At 38.9% G+C, this 18,943-nt stretch overlaps 1 protein-coding gene across 4 annotated transcripts in view; it reads right to left on the bottom strand.

Moving 5' to 3' along the window:
- Positions 1-1,813: 1,813 nt before the first annotated feature.
- Positions 1,814-18,943, bottom strand: part of ptpn20 (protein tyrosine phosphatase non-receptor type 20) — a 29,924-nt gene continuing 12,794 nt past the window's right edge. For 3 of the 4 annotated variants that reach the window (XM_057341310.1, XM_057341312.1, XM_057341311.1), the window contains exons 26-47: positions 17,119-17,308; positions 16,516-16,721; positions 15,785-15,877; positions 15,293-15,696; positions 14,919-15,207; positions 14,677-14,847; positions 14,351-14,525; positions 13,778-13,988; positions 13,662-13,687; positions 12,163-12,246; positions 11,609-11,673; positions 11,341-11,502; positions 10,997-11,171; positions 10,243-10,319; positions 9,882-9,955; positions 9,314-9,462; positions 9,011-9,156; positions 8,709-8,799; positions 4,843-5,177; positions 3,902-4,117; positions 3,716-3,778; positions 1,814-3,120 (exon numbers count right to left, since the gene is read on the bottom strand). In XM_057341310.1, the coding sequence (XP_057197293.1) occupies positions 3,013-3,120; positions 3,716-3,778; positions 3,902-4,117; positions 4,843-5,177; positions 8,709-8,799; positions 9,011-9,156; positions 9,314-9,462; positions 9,882-9,955; positions 10,243-10,319; positions 10,997-11,171; positions 11,341-11,502; positions 11,609-11,673; positions 12,163-12,246; positions 13,662-13,687; positions 13,778-13,988; positions 14,351-14,525; positions 14,677-14,847; positions 14,919-15,207; positions 15,293-15,696; positions 15,785-15,877; positions 16,516-16,721; positions 17,119-17,308 (3,510 nt within the window). In that variant the 3' untranslated portion in view covers positions 1,814-3,012. Of the gene's footprint in view, positions 3,121-3,715; positions 3,779-3,901; positions 4,118-4,842; positions 5,178-8,708; positions 8,800-9,010; positions 9,157-9,313; positions 9,564-9,881; positions 9,956-10,242; positions 10,320-10,996; positions 11,172-11,340; positions 11,503-11,608; positions 11,674-12,162; positions 12,247-13,661; positions 13,688-13,777; positions 13,989-14,350; positions 14,526-14,676; positions 14,848-14,918; positions 15,208-15,292; positions 15,697-15,784; positions 15,878-16,515; positions 16,722-17,118; positions 17,309-18,943 lie in introns of those variants that run through there. The other variant, XM_057341313.1, reaches the window with a different exon arrangement.

Raw genomic sequence — 18,943 nt, 5'->3', positions numbered from 1 at the left:
AGAAAGCCATAAAGGAGTAAATGATGACAGAATGTTCATTTTTGGGTGAACTGTCACTTTAAGAAAATTTGAGCTACAAAAATCTCTGAGCAATAAGATCTACTTTGGCACATAAAATTATAATTGAATTTATATGTATTTACCCGTCTTTAAGTATTTATGAGCATTAGCAACACTTCCAGTGTAATTCTGTGTGGAACAGTTAGTTTGTGGCCTATTATATGCGTGCTGTTTTTTTACATTTTTAACAAAAAAAGTCATGTCTGCACTATGCTGTGAACCCAAGACTTGGTGGATTTACAAGGAGCCTGTGAGATCATTTCTACACTTTCCACACTCTTATAAATCACAGACTCTCTCTAAATACACAGCTCCAAATGACTTTACCACAACAATACGCCCACTCCAGCTCTTCACCCACAAATGAATATTCACAGTCCTCCTGCACTGTTCAGTTCAGTGACAATGACAGCCGATCTGGAAGTACAATAAAACTGAAGGAAGAGCTCATGGAGAGCAGGATTACAGCCTGTATTAATTCCTTAAATGTGTTCGAATGTCCGCACATGAGGTTTTGCATGATCTACGACCGGAATACGTCAGATATCAACCACATCCTCTGCTTGTTTCCTTCAGAAAGTAAATCAGGACTGCATGTCTTCGGCAAAAGGAGTTATTTCAGTCCGTCACTGTTGTCGATAAACACAGAATAGCTATCGTATGATCACGTTGCAGTTAAAAAAGCAGACATATTTGCACAGTAAAACCAAAGTTGATGTTGGTTTGTCAGCAACTACAAAATAACAATAACAACATAATTGTTGTCTTAAATTCCATTCGACCAACATATTATGTTTACTATCGGCCACAGTGGCATTGTTGCTCTTTAGTAATTGAAAACATTCGGAGAACATGTCGAAGAAAACACAAGCGATAATGAAATCCAGATGGATCCGTTATGTTGCAAAACACGCCTGATTTGCATCATCTAGGGAAAGAGTGGTTCATTTCCAGCACATAAAGGTAGCTTCTGAACAAACCGCGTTTGTTAAATTAGTAATGTTATTGGGGAACATCCCTCCTGATGTGAAATTACCACTCATTTGTGGTTTAACACTTCAGAAAAACCCAAAGACAACTTAAGCCACGACTAGCATCAAGGCCAACAGCCAAACTTGCTAATCGTCTTTTCACCCAAATGTTTGTCTTTAAAGTCTTTCCTGCTCTTGTACAAGGTCAAATAGCTTTCCATGCTGTCAGAAGAAGCCGTGTGAGAGGTGCTATTTACTTTGCAGTAAAAGCTGAGGAGGGACACTCCGGGTACCGTTGGTTTGGCTGTAAAGATGCTGTTTTTGTTTCTTCGACTAAAAAGTATCAACTGTATCAGGATGTGTACGGATGGAGAGCAGGGTGACATGGCCTTGAGCTGTCTGACTGCTTCAGTCTGCATTGAAAATCAATAATTAAAGGGATAGTTCACCCAAAAATAAAAATTACTCATCCTCTTGTGATTTCAAACCTGTGTGACTTTCTTCCTCAGAACAAAAAAGAAGATATTTTGATGAATGTTGTTAACTGCCCCCATTCACTTGCATTGCTTTTGTCCATACAATAGAAGTGAATGGGTGATGGCGCCGTTCGGTTACCCACTTTCTAAAAAATATCTTCTTTTGTGTTCCGAGGAAGAAAGAAAGTCATAAAGGTTTGAAATAAAAAAAGAGTGAGTAAATGATAGAATTTTCATTTTTGGGATCACTTTAAGATCACTGTCGATTTGATTTATTTTGAATAAGAAGCTAATTGTGAGACATGATGTGGATTAATGTGCTATTTTTATTTGTAAAAACATTTACAGTGATAGATTAATACATGTGTGATACATCTAAGATCATAACTGTGCTTAACTAGCTTATACAGTACTTAGCTCTCAAGTACAAAGTTTACAGTAATATAGTAATACAATGACAGGATCGTCTTTTTACAAAGCCTGTGAACAAAATCATACAAATAAATAACATTAAGTGCGATAAGACGGTTTACCATCTTTGATGTGCTCTGATACTCTTAAATAAACAGTTTAAGACATTCATGTGCTGCAAATCATTGTGCAGTAGGTTTGTTGCAAAACAGTGAGGAATACTAAAATATCACAGAATATTGGTCCATTGCCATTGTTAACACATTCACGCGTTTGTTGCTCAATATTGTGACAGCAGATCCTTACAGCAAGCATCTATTACATGTACTGTATGTGCAAATACTTGATGTGCCATCCAAAGTCAAAATACTGGTTTCAGAGGGACTCTGTCTAAACAAGCACAGCTTCACAAACAAAGGCTGTCTCTCCACATCACAGCGATTTCTTTGGGTTACCTCTTCCTATTCTATCCTCTGTCAATGAGGAGGTAAAACAGCTTGCTTTAATCAGAGCGAGTGCAGATAAAGAGAGCTGAGCCGTAGGCGGCCCACAACCAGAAATTAAAAGGCACTTTACTAAAATTGATTTGAGAATGTACCGGCCGGTTCTCAGACGAGTGTAAAAAGCATTTATAAATGAAATACAGTGACTAAAATTAGACACAATACAATAATGTCTAGTTGATATGATACTGGAAGAAAATGACAAAATGTGTTTAGGTTTGCATAATAGCCTATAGAATTCAAAGCATACATTTTGTCATTTATTCACGTGGTTTGAGGATACATCTACGGTATTAACTTGATTGAATGACTAATATGCATCATTTATCTTAACAAAAACAAAACTACCACACATCCAAGGCAAAACGACTAAGAGTCTGTAAAGGCTATTATATCAGCATTGTTATCAGAGTGACGAAAAGACATACAAAAATATAAATCAGACATTGCACAATTAATGAATATGTCTAGCCCAATGCTTGATTATGAAACAAGTGGTCATACTACTGTGTATCAGACACACACAAAATCACCATTCTGCCACGCAACAACCGATTGTTGTTTTCTTCATGAGGAAGCCATTGTAAGACTTTAAGGCTTCATACATGAAGAGGTTTCAGATTGCCAGTGGTTACCATGAAGAAGTGAGATGCTTTGCAAAACTTCCAGCCAGACTTTGTAACAGAAGAGGTACTGTTCCTGAAATCAGAGAAGAAGAGTAGTCTCAAAATCCTCTCCAGATTCATCCATGCATTTAGAGAGTAACCCATCAAATAAACGCAGAGCAAAGGAGCTTTTCTCAACCACATTTTAGATGAGAATTACTCTGATTACTGTTTGGCTTCGGGGCCCAGGACATGATGTTGCGACCCAATCCATTACCATAATCATTAATCATATGAATAGAAACAAAAACATTATTATTAATATTACAAAGAGCAACGTGTTTTTATAGGTTTCTGAATGCTTCTTAAATGTAAAGAGTTTTAGACTCACGGCAACCAATAATTCACATAATCCGGCCAAAACCACATTTATTCTTTCAACCATAAAATGAATAATGCATTCTTGGAATATCATTTTATTCCAATGTTTCATGCTTGAGGTTGAGAGAAAGTCACGAAACCTGTCCATGTTGGCCAGAATGTGTCTAGAATCTATCAATTGGCCTGTGACTAGTGCAAGACTGGCAGGTTTCCTACTTGTCCATGGGCTGAGAGATCATGTGACTTTGTGCACATGATGCGCATCATCACATTAACTAACCCCACTGAACATTTCTGTATGTACTCACTTTGGTCTGAATCATGCCGTGACGCTGAAGTCTCATCTCCTTTACGATGTCACTCGCATTAATCTACAGGGACAAAACAGAATTGCACACATTTAGGTGATCTTAAATAACATTCTTGCTCATGTTTTCACATAAACACAGATATAAGCTGTAATTCTGGGAGCATTTAAGTACTCATTGACTTACACTCAGATCTTTCTCAATGAGACTGAGGATGACGTCAGTGCAGATGAGGACTCCAGCTCGACCGATGCCTGCACTGCAGTGGACCGTGATTGGCCCTTTAGAGTGTACGGCTCTCATGTAGCGAATGAAACACACCAGCTGCTCGGAGGAGTGAGGTGTGCCATGGTCAGGCCATGTGGTGAACTTCAGATGCTTCACTAAATGAACGTCTCCACTCTGGAAAAGACAATTTTATCATCATTTTCATTTGTTTTAAGCATGGGTATTGCTACATTTCATTTGAATTTATGCTACAAAATGGAACGAGAAACGGAAAATATTGAATAATATGTTTCAAAAATCCATTTGACCTGACAGTGCCATTAAAGAGTAAATATTTTGTGATTTTTAGGGTCCTACTTTGGTTTATGGAGTGTCCAACAACAAGTTTATGTACATACACGGTGTAAAAACACTTTCATTTTCTAATAATAGCCAGTTATTATTACCTTACTTCTTGAATGACTCTCAAATGATTCGTTCGGCGAGTCATCTGTCTAATCCCCTCCTGTCTGTCAGCCTACTCTGATCTGATTGGTCAGATGGTCTAGTCTGCTGTGATTGGTCTACCGCGCGTAGTGTCGCAAATGGTATTAGGTATTATACGGAGTGACGCAAATCCGACCCGGAACTGAAATTAGAACGACAGACGACTCGTTCGCGTGATTCAGAGTCGACTCCTTTTTCCCCCAAGCCAATAACTTTGTTATTCGTTCACTTTCGGCTTTACAACTTTGCAGACTGCTTAAATTCACACACAGCAACATTACACACGGCATGACATGTAATTTTAAGGACATTGTAATATTACTCTTTAAAATGCTTGTACACTATCGGCAAGGGTTAACAGAAACTATTTTTTGGACAAGAGGCATTATTTCCTTCAGGTAAACGCTCCTAACCTCCTTTTCCACCATCTTGATGATCTTAATGTGGAAATATCCGAGCATCTGGTAGTTGTCCAGGATGAGCTGGTAACGGTCAGTTTCTTTGGGAACACTGATTCTCTCGGGCCAATACTTGTGGCATTTGACACGTCCGCGTTCCACTTCCTGAGTCATCATAGCGATAACATCAGACTTGTTCTCCCACACCATCTGCCAGAAGTTATCCTGTGTGCCGGGCAGAGGGCCCTGAGAGGAGATGTAGAGGAACTCTTCTGTGCCCACCTTCATACGAATGTAGCTGGCATTGATGTAGTCTTTGTTTTCTCCCACAGGAACGCGCGTCTTATCGTCTGATTGTTTGAAAAGAGAAAGAAAGATGGAAACAAACATTGGATCACTAATATCTGCAATAAGGCAATAATAATCATAATGTACAGAATCACACTTTGAAATATCAAGCTGATTATTAGCACGTGGCATATGTTGGAATTTTCTGCTTCAACAAGCATGTTGTATCATTTGGCAGTTATATAAGGTAAAAGAAAACTCAACATTTAAACAATGCATGAGCAAACAACCACTAAAGTACATTCAAATATATGTCTTCCAAAAAACAAACATTTTATTTGAAACTAGGGCTGTCACGGTTATAAAATGATGGAGAAATGTCATTTGAATGAAACAGTGAGTGCAGATCAAGGACGGTGATGTAAAATGCAGCAGATACTGCAGATCACCCTCGTTTTCTAAGGATTCACAATGATTGCGGTGATCTGAAATAATTGCGATCACGTCAGATAATTGCGACGAGATGATTATTTAATAATTGTGACAGCCCTGTTTGAAACCCAGTAAAGAATTTTATATGAGGCCTCTGCTCCTGTAATGAGGTGAGTGTCAACATTGTAAGACTGTTGATGCTTTTCTTTATAGAGTAGAAGGAACACATGGTCCCAAGCATAAAAATAACTTCAGATAAATAAAACAAGCTCAAGCATTCTGGAAAATGTAGAGGAGTCAACACAGGGTGAGAACAATGTTCAACAGCATTCCCATGGTGGTCATGTTGGTTGCTGTAGCTTAATAAATCTTGAGACATGGGACCAAACACGTCCCACAAGGTGAACCGATATTAGTTCTTAAAAACATCATCACTATTTTCACTTTGAAATCTGAGGTGATCGCTAGATGCTCTTTATACTACAAATAAGTCACATTTATTTGAATTCATCTCTGTTTCAGTCAAATGATCACTATAAAGTATGCAACTGTGATTTATTACTTTAACAATAACTACCCTTACACTGCAAAAAAAAGCAAATGTTTCTTTTATCGAAATATTCTTAAATCAAGATACATTTACGAGAGAAGCTAAATGATTTAAGATGTCTTGTTTTCAAAAAATGTATCAATTACAATCACGTTACAATAAGGTTGTTATTGTACATTAACTAATGTTAATAGATACTTTTGATTATAAAAGCACTAAATTATGAAATTAACATGTAAAATAGAGTAACATGAGGACAGACAATTTCATTTCATGAAATATTTTAAAATTAGTAGAAATTAGTATGTTGAAATGAATATGAACTTAGATAAATGCTTAAAAAGTGTTGTTAGTTCATGTTAACCAATGCAATAACCAATGTTTAACAAATACAACCTTATTGTAAAGTGTTACCAAATCTGTAAGGGTTTTTAATTGTTTACCCTATTGGCAGATATTTTTCTTGTTTTAAGCATAAACTGATTTACTATTAATACATTTGTCAGAAGACTTTTTGCTTAAAATAAGACTTTGATATCTTATGTAATATTTCTTACTAAATAAACATATATTGATTCATGATTATGTAGATATTTTTACTGGAAAATAATTTTAATAATTAATAATTAACTGTATAATTTTCAGACCATAGATGCATCAAGCACAGGTGAATACCACTAAACGCCAATAAATAATTCCCCAATTTTTCATTTATAGCCCGTTTACGTGCATGCCCGTGAATCCGCGAGTCGTGTACAATGACAGATTGTTGTTGTATTGTCTCGTGAGGACAGACTCCACGGTGTCTCTCACACGCTAGTTTTGCCTGTAACTCTCAGCAAGTGGCCTTCTTGCAAAAACATGTTCAACAGTTCGGAAGAGGAAAGAGTTTAAAAACTGAGCAAACAGAGAGAAGAGAAAACAGAGGGGGCACATGCGGAGGAGGAAGCGTACGTTATTGGGAGTAGGTACGTTCGTGCAGAGCGGACTCCACAATGGGTGGCATCAGGCTTTCCGGAGAAGGTTGCGGCCCTTGAACTGCCTCCAGCAATAACAGTGGTTAAATCCCAGGGGCCTCACACTTTTCAATCCTGGACCCTTTATTCAGGGAACAGAAGCCCAATGTGCTGCCGTGATAATAAACAAACACTCCAGGCCAAGCTAGGGCAGTCTGCCTCCCGCAAGAACTGTATTGTGCCCTCTTCTACACACACACACACACCCTCTCTTCAATGCAAATACAGCCCAGTCTCCATATACAAACCACCAACTAAAAATAAATAAATAAATAAATCACACACTCGCCTGTGACCCCTCACACGAAGGGATGTTTCCCATTACTGAAAGCGGATCAGTGAGTCACACATCTCCTGTTTGACTTTTGCAGCATTATAGGTTATATTTGAAACAGAGAGGCCAAACACACACCTCACGGCAGCAAAAACCGGATACCGTAGCCGCAGAGTGAAAACGGCACCACATGGGTGAGGAGGCCCGGAAAGCCGCAAAGAGGTGCCGGATAGAGTGTGAAATAGCGAGTCAAACAGACGTCCACACTGGCACTGTAATCGAACACCCGGCTCTGGTAGGACACCCGGGAGTAAATAATCAGATATTGGTTGCGTTTCATTTAATTGCCGTGTCATGTGTTCCGCTGTTTACTGGTAAACGTATACAGGGTTTATTCTACTTCTTATATCTGCTGTCTACAACAATATCTGTTGCGCCGCACTGTAAAAAATGCTATTATTCAATTCAAATATATATATAATTCAAATAATATAATTCAATATATTCCTGGCTACATGTGGATATTTGAGGTTATAGTTTCATTTATTACACTTAAAGGAACAGTTCACCCAAAAATGAAAATTCTGTTTTGATTTACTCACTCTTGAGTTGTTCCAAATCCGTATACATTTCTTTGTTCTGATGAACACAGAGAAAGATATTTGGAAGAATGCTTGTAACCAAAGAGTTCTTGGACCCCATTGACTACCATAGTAGGAAAAATGACAATGGTAGTCAAAAGTGCCCCAGAACTGTTTGCTGTCCTACATTCTTCCAAATATCTCATTTTGTGTTCAACAGAACAAAGAAATTTATAAAGCAATTTTTCCTACTATGGTGGTCAAGAACTGTTTGGTTACAAGCATTCTTCCAAATATCCTTCTCTGTGTTCATCAAAACAAAGAAATGTATACGGATTTGGAACTGAGAGTGAGTAAATCAAAACAGAATTTTCATTTTTGGGTGAACTGTTCCTTTAACAGAACTGTTCCTTTTTATACTGTGGCATCTTGGTAAACAGGAAATCACAGTAAAATGAAAAAAAAGTAATTTGGTTGTATTATTACCGAAAACCTCCTTTACCGATTTCACGGCAAAATTCAGAATAGGCTACAGTGTTTAACTGTAAGAAATCCTGGCAATTTCTGACGGTGTGGTCTATGTGGTTTCCAAATTATGTGAAAATGCAGAGCGCAAAAATCCTTTTTATGAGGCTTACAAACTGTAAAATGGCAATAAAAATCCCAACAAAGAGAACAACTGTGGAATGAAATGAATAATGAAAGGTTTTGTGTTGCATTACAGAAGCAGATGTACTTACAGGGCAGGATATCTCTATATCTGTTCTTCTCACGGTTTTCAGGGGCTTTTCCAACCAGACAGTTGTCTGAGGGTTTCAAATGCTCTAAAGCCTATTGGAAGAAAAGTCACACAAATTCTCCCACACTTGAAACATTTCACATGTATTATAAACATGACAACGGCAGAGAGCATTTGGTTACATTTAATTATTAAAAAATCCAACAAAAAATGAATCAGTTGTTGGATATGCAGTATTTGAATACATTCTAATCTTATCAGTGCAATGAAGATACATACAGTAGACTTAGACCATAAACATACCATAAATTCTTTGATCAGATCTTGCTTTTCCAGCTGTTCGAGAGACTGGATGAGGGCTTTGACCCTGGAGCCAGAGTACCGGCCATTCTTAGGAGGAGATATCACTGCAAGACTGGCAAGCTCCTCTTCTGACACAATCACTTCACCTTAATGTAAAAAAGTGATCATATGCAAATATAAAATGAATCACTATAAAATTAAAAAGCACACGAACTGAGGAATAAATGTTAAAAATGCCATTGTTCATAGTTTTACATTAATATACTGTACATACATTATAATATATACTGTACTTTCATGTACCTGTATGAGGGATGGTCTCCGGGGGCGACGGCAGAGGCGTGCTGTCGTCATCATCTCCTTCATAGTCTTCCTCATCACTGCTCCAGCCGTCTGACTGGCTATGCTTTTTCATGGCAGAATTTTCCAGATGCTGCTTCTGGGGGTCTGTCCTGAAGGGGGTACGGGGCAGGAATGAGCAGAGACCTTGACCACATTGCTACGTTCCGGGGCCTGTTATCATGCAAGGCTGAATTTCCTGCGATTTTTCCACCTAAAATGTAAAAAAGCTGCTAATTGGAAGTGCTACGTACTATAACAAATGCGGCTTGTAGGTCAACCTAACTAGAAACTAAAGGGGTGATAGTTCGGTCTTGAATTTCATTAATGACTCTATAGCGCCTCTCTGTGGTGATTTCTTTTAAAAGCCATTAAAAAAAATCTAATAAACAAAGAAAATGAAATATTACACAATGAATCCTAAATTGAAATTGACTCCTATTTATTACAGATTATTAAAGTGCTTCTGCCGGTGGCCATTGCGATAACGCAGCAGGACTGACAAAAAATGTAATGATTCAATGACACTCACCTTTCCTGTAACATGTCTGTAACTCTCAGAGATGGGCAACACCTCTGACATGTAGGTGTACAGTTTCGACTTTCCTATAGGAAAACAAAAACAAGAGAGAGAGTGTGTGAGAGAGAGAGAGAAAGAAGAGACGAGTTACCTTAGCTTACACTTCATCTGAGTTTCACCTGTTTCCTCTGAGCTGACAGTAATAGGAGGCGTTGCCAATGAATTTGATGGTAAACCGTTACATGCTGGAACACGTTGTCCAGTTTCCCTTTTTCACATTTTTTATGTCTAGTGTACTGTGTTAGTGCAAGTAACCATTGCAAAATTTGTATTATTGTGCTCACAAAAGAAAGGGTTAAAATGGTTGTAATACCTGCTCACATTCTCCTCCAAGACATTCTGAGGTTTGGAAAGACACGTCTGTGTGTGTGTTTGTGTGTGCTGTAACATCTGAAAATGAGACATGAAAAGGAGATATTCATGATTAAATGGTTTTCTATGAACTTTTTCAATGGCAACTTCCTTGGTAGGGCTGGATAACGTTGATTAAAATAAATGTGAAACTTATGCAATATAGAATACGCAACATCATAATAATCATCCCAATTTAAAAAAAAAATCATATTAATATATTTTTAAGCTGAAAATAAAAAAACAACATAAATGTTTCTTATTCTTTCTTGGAAAGGAAAGCTTCATTACCACATCTTAATGTTTCACTGTTGCATTGCATAAAAACGAATCTAACAACATTATTGCAAACCATTGAGATATGCACATTTTTAGACATTTCAATAGAATGTTCAGCCCTATATCTTGATCAACCAATTAATGGCTTTTTAATGGTGGTACTGAAACAACATCTAGAAAAAAGAGTGACCAATGACTGATATAACACTAATATATAGAATATATAATTTAATGGTAAAAATGTGATGTTTAAAACGTAACAAATTCTAATTATACATGATGACCCAGCGCGTGTTGGTACTAGAGACATATCACTAGTTTGTTAACTTGTGTATATATTTACAACATACATTATCAACTTCTTTGTGTCTTCCACTGTTTTATCTATCTGTGGATGTGTTAAAAACGACAATACACCTGACTTTAGCTTTGCTGACCTGCAGATTTAGTTGTAGTTAATTCCTGAGAAGTCTCAGCGGGCGTGCTAGATCCAGAGCAGGTTGACATGGGCAGGATGTCCCTACATACCGTCAGCTGAACTGTGCCCTCTGCTTTCCTCAAAATATCTGCCACTTCACAGTGGCCCAGTCCTGACACAATGACGTCATTCACCTACAACATTTACATGACATTTATTCATTCGGCAGACGCTTTCATCCAAAGCGACTTACAAGTAGGAGAGCATATAAACATTGTCAACCTACAAAACATAAGTACACCTGCTTAATTATATGGGGTCTTTAAAGCAGTCGGTCAAGACGAAATACCACACATACTGTACCTCCAAAAGGATGTCTCCCACTCGCAGACGCCCATCATGCTCGGCCATCCCTCCGCAACAAATATCCTTCACTCTAAGAACGCTCCCATTGACTCCGCCCACCAGAGCAAAACCCAGCTCACCCCTCTCTGGCTTGGTGAAGTCTACCTGGATAATGCAGCTCTATAGAAAAAAGTGAAGATCAGAGAAAATAATATAGCTAATATAGAATAATGAGTTAGTTTACTTCCCATGTTATCAGTCTAAGTTTAGGGAGAGGGACAGTTACCTCCTGCTCTGATGTCACAGACAGCCTCTTCCTGAATCGCAGGGCACCCTCAGCAGCAGGGTTACCTATAAATGCCATAAAAGAGAGAGAGAGAGAGAGAGAGAGAGAGAGAGAGAGATTATGCTTTTGATAAAAAAAATCATAAATGATGATAAAATCAACCCAAATTATTTTCAGTCCTCCTAAACAAAACCTCAAGAGCACAAAACACATCCCAAACTCACGACAATCCCCCTCCTTCGCTGCCATTACGAGCCCAGTTGTGTCGTTGACCTGCTCCTTGCTACTGTAGGTAAACTATGCTCGCCTTTTCAAGCTCTTTCGGACCTCCTGGCCAGCGGTCTCCTAGCAACCCGGATGCCCTCTAGATGAGCTGGCCTTTATTCGTCAGACACATTGGAAAAGGCACTTTGATCGGCCAGAGGAGGCCGTGTCACTCGCTAATAATTAATCCTGCACCCGCTGCCCTCTGAGCGGGACATACCGCGTCTGTCGACACACACAGCTAATGCCACAACTCCCAGACAACAGACACGGAGAAACAAAGTCTTTACCTTCTGTAGGGACTGCTTCCACATCAGGTGAGCTGAGATCTTGCAGGCGAGGGAAGAGCTTCGTCTCCTGCCATTCAAACAAACCTGGAGAAGAGAAATAGTGAGCGACTAATACCTTGCTATTGTTGAACTTTATTAACAACAATATCAAACAAACAAAAAATGTTTAATGCCGTTTCGTTTCTCCTCAGGCTTTACCTCTATTTCTACTTTTAAAATGATAAACGCTCCCTTTTAAAGGGACAGTTCACCCCAAAATGAAAATTCTGTCATCATTTACTCACCCTCAGATTGTCGAAAACCTGTAAAAATGTCTTTGTTCTTCTAAACAGAAAGGAAGATATTTGGAATAATGTCAGTAACCAAACAGACCTCATCCCCCATTTACTGCCATAGTAGGGAAAATAAATACTGTGGGAGTCAATGGGGGATGAGATCTGTTTGGTTCCTGACATTCTTCCAAATATCTTCCTTTCTGTTTAGAAGAACAAAGACATTTTTACAGGTTTGCAACAATCTGAGGGAGAGTAAACGATGACAGAATTTTCATTTCTAGGTGAACTATCCCTTTAAGTCACTTTGAAAAAGTGTCTGCTACAGTAAATGAATAAATACAAGTGGTAAGGTTTACAAAAAGCAAGTAATTTTTTTTCTTCATTTAATACTATATGAACAGCAAACGTAACATCCAGTCATTCCAGCACTATGCTGACAAAATACATGTTCAGTATATTCAGGCCTGACAGCGATGGTAAAGCTGTCTAATAAGGGTTGACACTCTGCTTAAACCACATCAATGCCCAGTGAAGCGTGCAGTGAAAGGCCGGGCTGCTGTGGACCACATCTCCAGCATTTCTGTCAGGTTAGACCAGACTGAAACACATCGATCACGACCGCCCTCTGCAGCACAGCCTGAGCCTTCACACACCCGGAGAAAACACACACCACGGACAGCCAGAGATGTTGCCCGTGGGAAGGTTAAAGACTCTATGTAACCGCATATAATCATATATGACTCATAATAGCAACAGACACACAAACCTGTAAGACATTTTTTCTTTTGAAGAACAAAATATATTTTGAAGAACGCTGGTAACAAACAACATTGGCCCCCATTGACTTCCATTGTATGGCCACAAAACATCCCAAAATATCTTAATTTGTATTTCACAGAAGAAAGAGTCATTTACAGGTTTTGAACAATGTGAGGGCGAATAAATGATGACAATTTTTTTGTTGTTTTTCTGTCTTTTTAAAGCTATAACTGTCAGTCAGTAACTGTGCAGGATTTGTTTACAACATGAATCAGCCAATAGATGGTTTCATCGTACAGAATACGCACCAGGCCCAAAGTTAACTTTCGGTCTGTGTTTGGTTATAAAATAACCATTTATTTTTTAATTTAATTTCAAATTCATTTATATTAGTATTTGTTGTCTATCAAGTGTTAAATTAAATAAAAAAAAACACACCAATAAAACACATACCACTCTATTTACCTTTTGGTATCACAGGTTGATCATCTCTGGAACATAGAAAAAAGAAGCATTTTATGTGAGCAAAAATGTACAAAATATTTCTTACCGTATATTAACCTAAATAAATCCACTCTCACCTCATGGCTTTTAAAATGACTCTGCGTGGAGCACCCTCACACACTTTTACTGCATCTTCCAGTGTCATTCCCAGGGTGCATCTCCCACAGATGTAAACAATCTTGTCATTGGGCTGGATGCTGCCCTCCTCACAAGCAGGTGAGTTTGGCACCACCTCCAGGACATAAATTCCCTGCCACTTACTGCCAATGCCGCCCGTGAGCTTGATACCTGCACAGATCAAAGCAAAATGCTCATTCGTTCTTTCTTTCCATCCATCCATCCATCCATCCATCCATCCATCCGTATCTATCTATCTATCTATCTATCTATCTATCTATCTATCTATCTATCTATCTATCTATCTATCTATCTATCTATCTATCTATCTATCTATCTATCTATCTATCTATCTATCTTAGTTTTAATTCAAAAGGAAACATACAGTATCTTTAGACAGCAGACAAATAAAACTAGAAATAAATATATTTTTTAATAAAACCCTTTTTTTAATAAGTGTAAGCCCTTATGTGAGTGATGCTTTTTGTGATTGATAAACGCCCTCGGTCTCCTCCACTACAGCATTTTCTCACCTAGCTGACCGGATGGAGTTTTGGATATGACAATGTCTTGAAGCGTGTCAGGAGGTGGTGGAGGCAGCAGATTTTGCACAGCTCTGCCCAGCACCATGTGCAGTCTTTTAGAGGAGGACCTGAGAATGCTAATAGCCATCTCATCCGTCACATTAGTCACATAGAGGCCGTTTACCTGCAAAACATAAGACACAATATCCATTCATTCTAAACACTTTTTCAAACAATTTAAGCAATGAATGCGTTTTCTGCAAATCAAACACCTTGCAGTTGTAAGCGCAACGTTTTGCCAAATAAGTACAATAGTGGAAACTCAGAAGCTGTACCATGACAAGTCTGTCTCCTGCTCTCAGTCTGCCGTCTGACTTGGCTGGATTATCCAGGACACCCTGGATGTAATAGCAGTTGTCCAGTTTACTCCTGGTAATGGTAAAACCAAAACTGCCACACCACGATTTGGTGAGTGAGACAGTCAGTTCGAACTCCTTCAACATATCCTGCAACACAAACAAACATGTTTGCATGCATCATACAGTATTGACTTTTTTAAAGACACAATCTGTCTTACTTTTGTGGGACATTCATCGCCTTCATCTTCATCGTCCCAGCCATTGTTGCCGGTTGAGAGAGCAGTGGACTGGGCAGGTGGCTTAGGTTCTGGTGGAGAGTGTCTTGGAGGTACTTCTTGGTAGGGTGGGGGTGTGCTTAGTGGTGATGGAGAAAAGGGTGGTGGAGGAAGCAGATGTTTGAAGACGGGTAATGTGCTGGTGATGGACAAGTATTCCTCACTGGATACGACTCTTAGACCATTAGCTATGAACCCTGCTATGCTCTCCTCTATACCTTCATTGGTGTGACTGGAAACAGATAACAACACATACAAATATAATTATTGTGTCCATACTATACAAGCACAAGGGAAAACCATGTGAGGATTTATACCTAGTATTGTTTTTTGACTCTTCCTGATTGGCTGTTAAGGCTGCTTCAGGAGTGACTGGAGATGTTGCTGAGTTGATGGTTGTAACAGTCGATGGGGTTGAGAGCGAGGATTTGTTATCATGCTCCTCCTCCACCATGGCAGAAGGTTTTGTTTCTCCGGCTTCACTTGAGGATGGAAGGGAAGGTGGTGATGGAGGGGTTGATGTAGATTTATCCTGCAGCTCACTATCCCGGCTCTCTTGAGTCGCTGGGATCTCTTGGGTTATCTCTGGAGATGCAGCTTTCTTTGGAGCAATCTCTACTGCTCTCTTCTTGAGGAGCTCACTAAAGTCTGGGGCGACAGATCTCGCTTGTAGGTCTAAAGACTTGGATCTCAGTGCACGGTTTGGAGGTGCTGCAAGATTCTGTCAAAGAGGGATGTGAGGTTTTTAAATACACAAAAGATGCTACTAAAAACAGTATTATGCCGAGAACATGAAAAAAAGATGTTACCAGTGAAGTGGTAATATCTCTGCGTTCACGTGAGGGTCTGCAAACTGACAGCCTAACCTCAGATGGAGATTTCTGGAGGAGATGCAGAACGTCCTGTGGTAATGGAAATACATGTGTATCAGGAAGGATTGAACTTAACGGAGCAATGTGGAGATTTTAGCAGCATCTAGCAGTGAGATTTCAAATTGCAACCAACGGCTCACTCCACCCCTCCCTTTTGAAGCACTACAGTGGCTGCACAGGACTAAGATGCTGTGGCATTTTCACTTCTTCACCGAATGAGATAACATTCTGTAGAGCAGTTTGTCCGTTTAGGGCTACTGTAGAAACAACATGGTGAATTCCATGCAAGGGGACCTGCGGTGTATGTAGATAGAAATAGCTCATTCTAAAGGTCTTTGCACATACAGTCCGAAATTTTCGTATGCGTTTTTTCGTATTTGGCTCTCGTTTGTACGGTGTCTCTGAATTGTTATAAAAGGCCACTCAAAATGCTTGATACGGATGCGAAAACGCAGAAAATCGAACCCGGTAAAAATTATTTAATGACGGACAAAAATATCGGAGACAGTATGTAAATGTGATTGACACAACGTGAGGTCGTATTTATTTTTTAACGTGCGGAAATTTCGGACGCAAATTTCGGACTCAATGTGCAATGGGCTTAAGACAATAAAAGCATAACGCTTCATTATGCAAGGTCTTTATAAATTATACAGAACATGCATTACCTCATAGGACAGGCCTCTAACAGATTCTCCATTGATAGCCAGGATAACATCTCCCTCCTTTAGAAGCCCACAATCCCCTGCAGGCTGACCAGGAAAAAGGCGCTTAATATGTACCATGCTGCCCTCATCAGGACACAACGACGAAATGACAAAACTGAAGCCCAGGCCACCCGAACTCCTCTGAAGAATCACCTCCAGGGTGTTTTCTGTCACACAGACAGGACAAGACACACTCCGTTATCTTATGCTATTATTCTTTATTTTTCATGCATTTTTTTTATTAACGTCTCAGTTTTTATATCATTTTTATATATTTGTTATAAATGTTAGACATTTTTATTATGTCTATATTGTTTATAGTACTATCGTTTTGTACTGGTATTCGGCAAGGCTTTAAATTTTTTAATTTAAATTTTTAAAAAGCTTTGTTTTTTAAGTAACAAAAGACAACCATCTTAGATTCTGAAATCATCATGTGGACAAGATCTATATTTGGCTTGATCTTTGAGTCACGCGGGTCTGGCGGTTAGAAGAGGTTTGCTGTCAGATTCACTTGAAATGCTTTCTAGAAGACTCTCTCCCCCTCTCTGAGCTCCGTCTCACCATTTGACACAAAGCTGAAGTCCTTGGCCCGGACAGACAAGGGCGTTTCCATGGCGACATCTCTCCTTCGGGGGGTGGGTGTGCTCTGTGCGCTGAGGGGTGAAGGGGATCTCTCTCTTTCTAACGTGGACGAGGCACTAGAAGTGTCCAGTACCACTGGAGGCTCTCTCTCCACAACCAGACTCACAACCTGAAATTAAAATCCATTCACACAGAAATGAATGAATGCATGTATGACAAGCAACAAGGATGTCGGTCTGGGATGCAGTCATGTCTGGTTAATTATCTAATGCGTAGGGGTGGAAATTGGCCATCTTAAGTGTTACAGTGTGTCAGTATGGCGACGCACAGCTCTGCGTCATATCCCAGAAAATCTCATTAGCCCCGACAAAAATAACAACCACCACATATTGTTTTCTTAACTTGTGTACTTGGCGGTCCATGAGATTTCTAGAAAGCTGAATTGACACAAGGGTTGCATTTAAACGGTCACAAACTAAACACATTATACACCTCTAGACACTTCCACTATAACAACTACATTGTGTATTGTGTGTATCTACTGTGCATATATTGGGCCTCATATATCAATCTAACGTAGAAACGATTGCAGAGCCGTACGCAGAAATCGTCTTACGACAGGGTTTACGTGTGATTCATCAAACATTCGTATGCCGCCAATCTCATCGTACGAATGATCGTACCTCGATAAATGTGGCGGCTGAAATCGGTTGTAATTTCCATATCACGCCCCTATAAATTCAGGGTGTAGACGCCTCGCCCCTAGATTATCCGACATGGAGAAACATAATCCGGCCAAAAAGAGGACCTTCTCATTTAGAAATGAAAGTTTAACCTTGACAAGCGGAATCAAAGGGAGTAAAAAATCAGTTTGGAAAGAGATCACTGTGGTCAACAGCATTGGTGTAGTGAACCGAACTCAAGCTGAGGTTTGTATTTTTTATTGGATATTTATGTTTTGTAAATATGCAAATATTTTATTTTATTATAGTGTTTCACTATTATTTTTACACTGAAATTATTGTTGTTGCTTTACATTACTTTGGTTGTATAATGCATTTAATTTGAAACTAAATTAATCCGACTTCAGTCTTGAAAAACGAATGTAGATATGCAGCGCAATTATTATTATAGAATAATGTTTATATGTAGGCTACATGTTTTTATACAGTTTTCTTCATTTAGGTGAAGAAAAAATGGTCTGTGGCGGAAGAGACAGATGCATGTTTCTAAGCAGGATTAGGTTTCAAATCTAATGCTGCTAATCTTGCATTTCAGGCTGCTTAAATCAAGCACACACAGTTATGTTTGCTTCATTTCTTTTTTCTCTTTCAGGTCTGTCAGAGGCAGGACCAGCGGTCTTCAGCCCCCACAAACCGGCCTGGAACCTGCCACACAAAGCCAGGCAACCTCGAGCTGTGACCCAGTGCGCGTCTTCCACCCCATCGAACATCGCACAAATAAAAGAAACATTAAATCATGCATTTTGTCTGTTTCCATTAGAATGCATATTTGTCAAACAAAGAAGCTATCATCTTGCAAATAGGTAAACTAACCCATTGCATGTAAATATATTGATTAGGCCTATTGTAGTTTTTAAAATGTTTGACTTTTAATTGTGCATTTTAATTGTCGTAAATTCTCTTAGAAGTAGCCTAAAATTTCCTTAAAGTTTTGTACACCAAAGCACCCGTTAACCTTGTAATTTCAAACAATTAAATGATCATATAATACATCATTAAAAAAATAAAAATATTTTATTAATGTAATGAAAAAAAGATATTCCATCGGAATCTATTTTTAC

The sequence above is a fragment of the Triplophysa rosa genome, linkage group LG9 (genome assembly GCF_024868665.1).
Source record: "Triplophysa rosa linkage group LG9, Trosa_1v2, whole genome shotgun sequence".
Taxonomy (NCBI): domain Eukaryota; kingdom Metazoa; phylum Chordata; class Actinopteri; order Cypriniformes; family Nemacheilidae; genus Triplophysa; species Triplophysa rosa.
The sequence above is the reverse complement of the archived record's forward strand: the minus strand, read 5'-3'. Positions and strand labels throughout refer to the sequence as shown.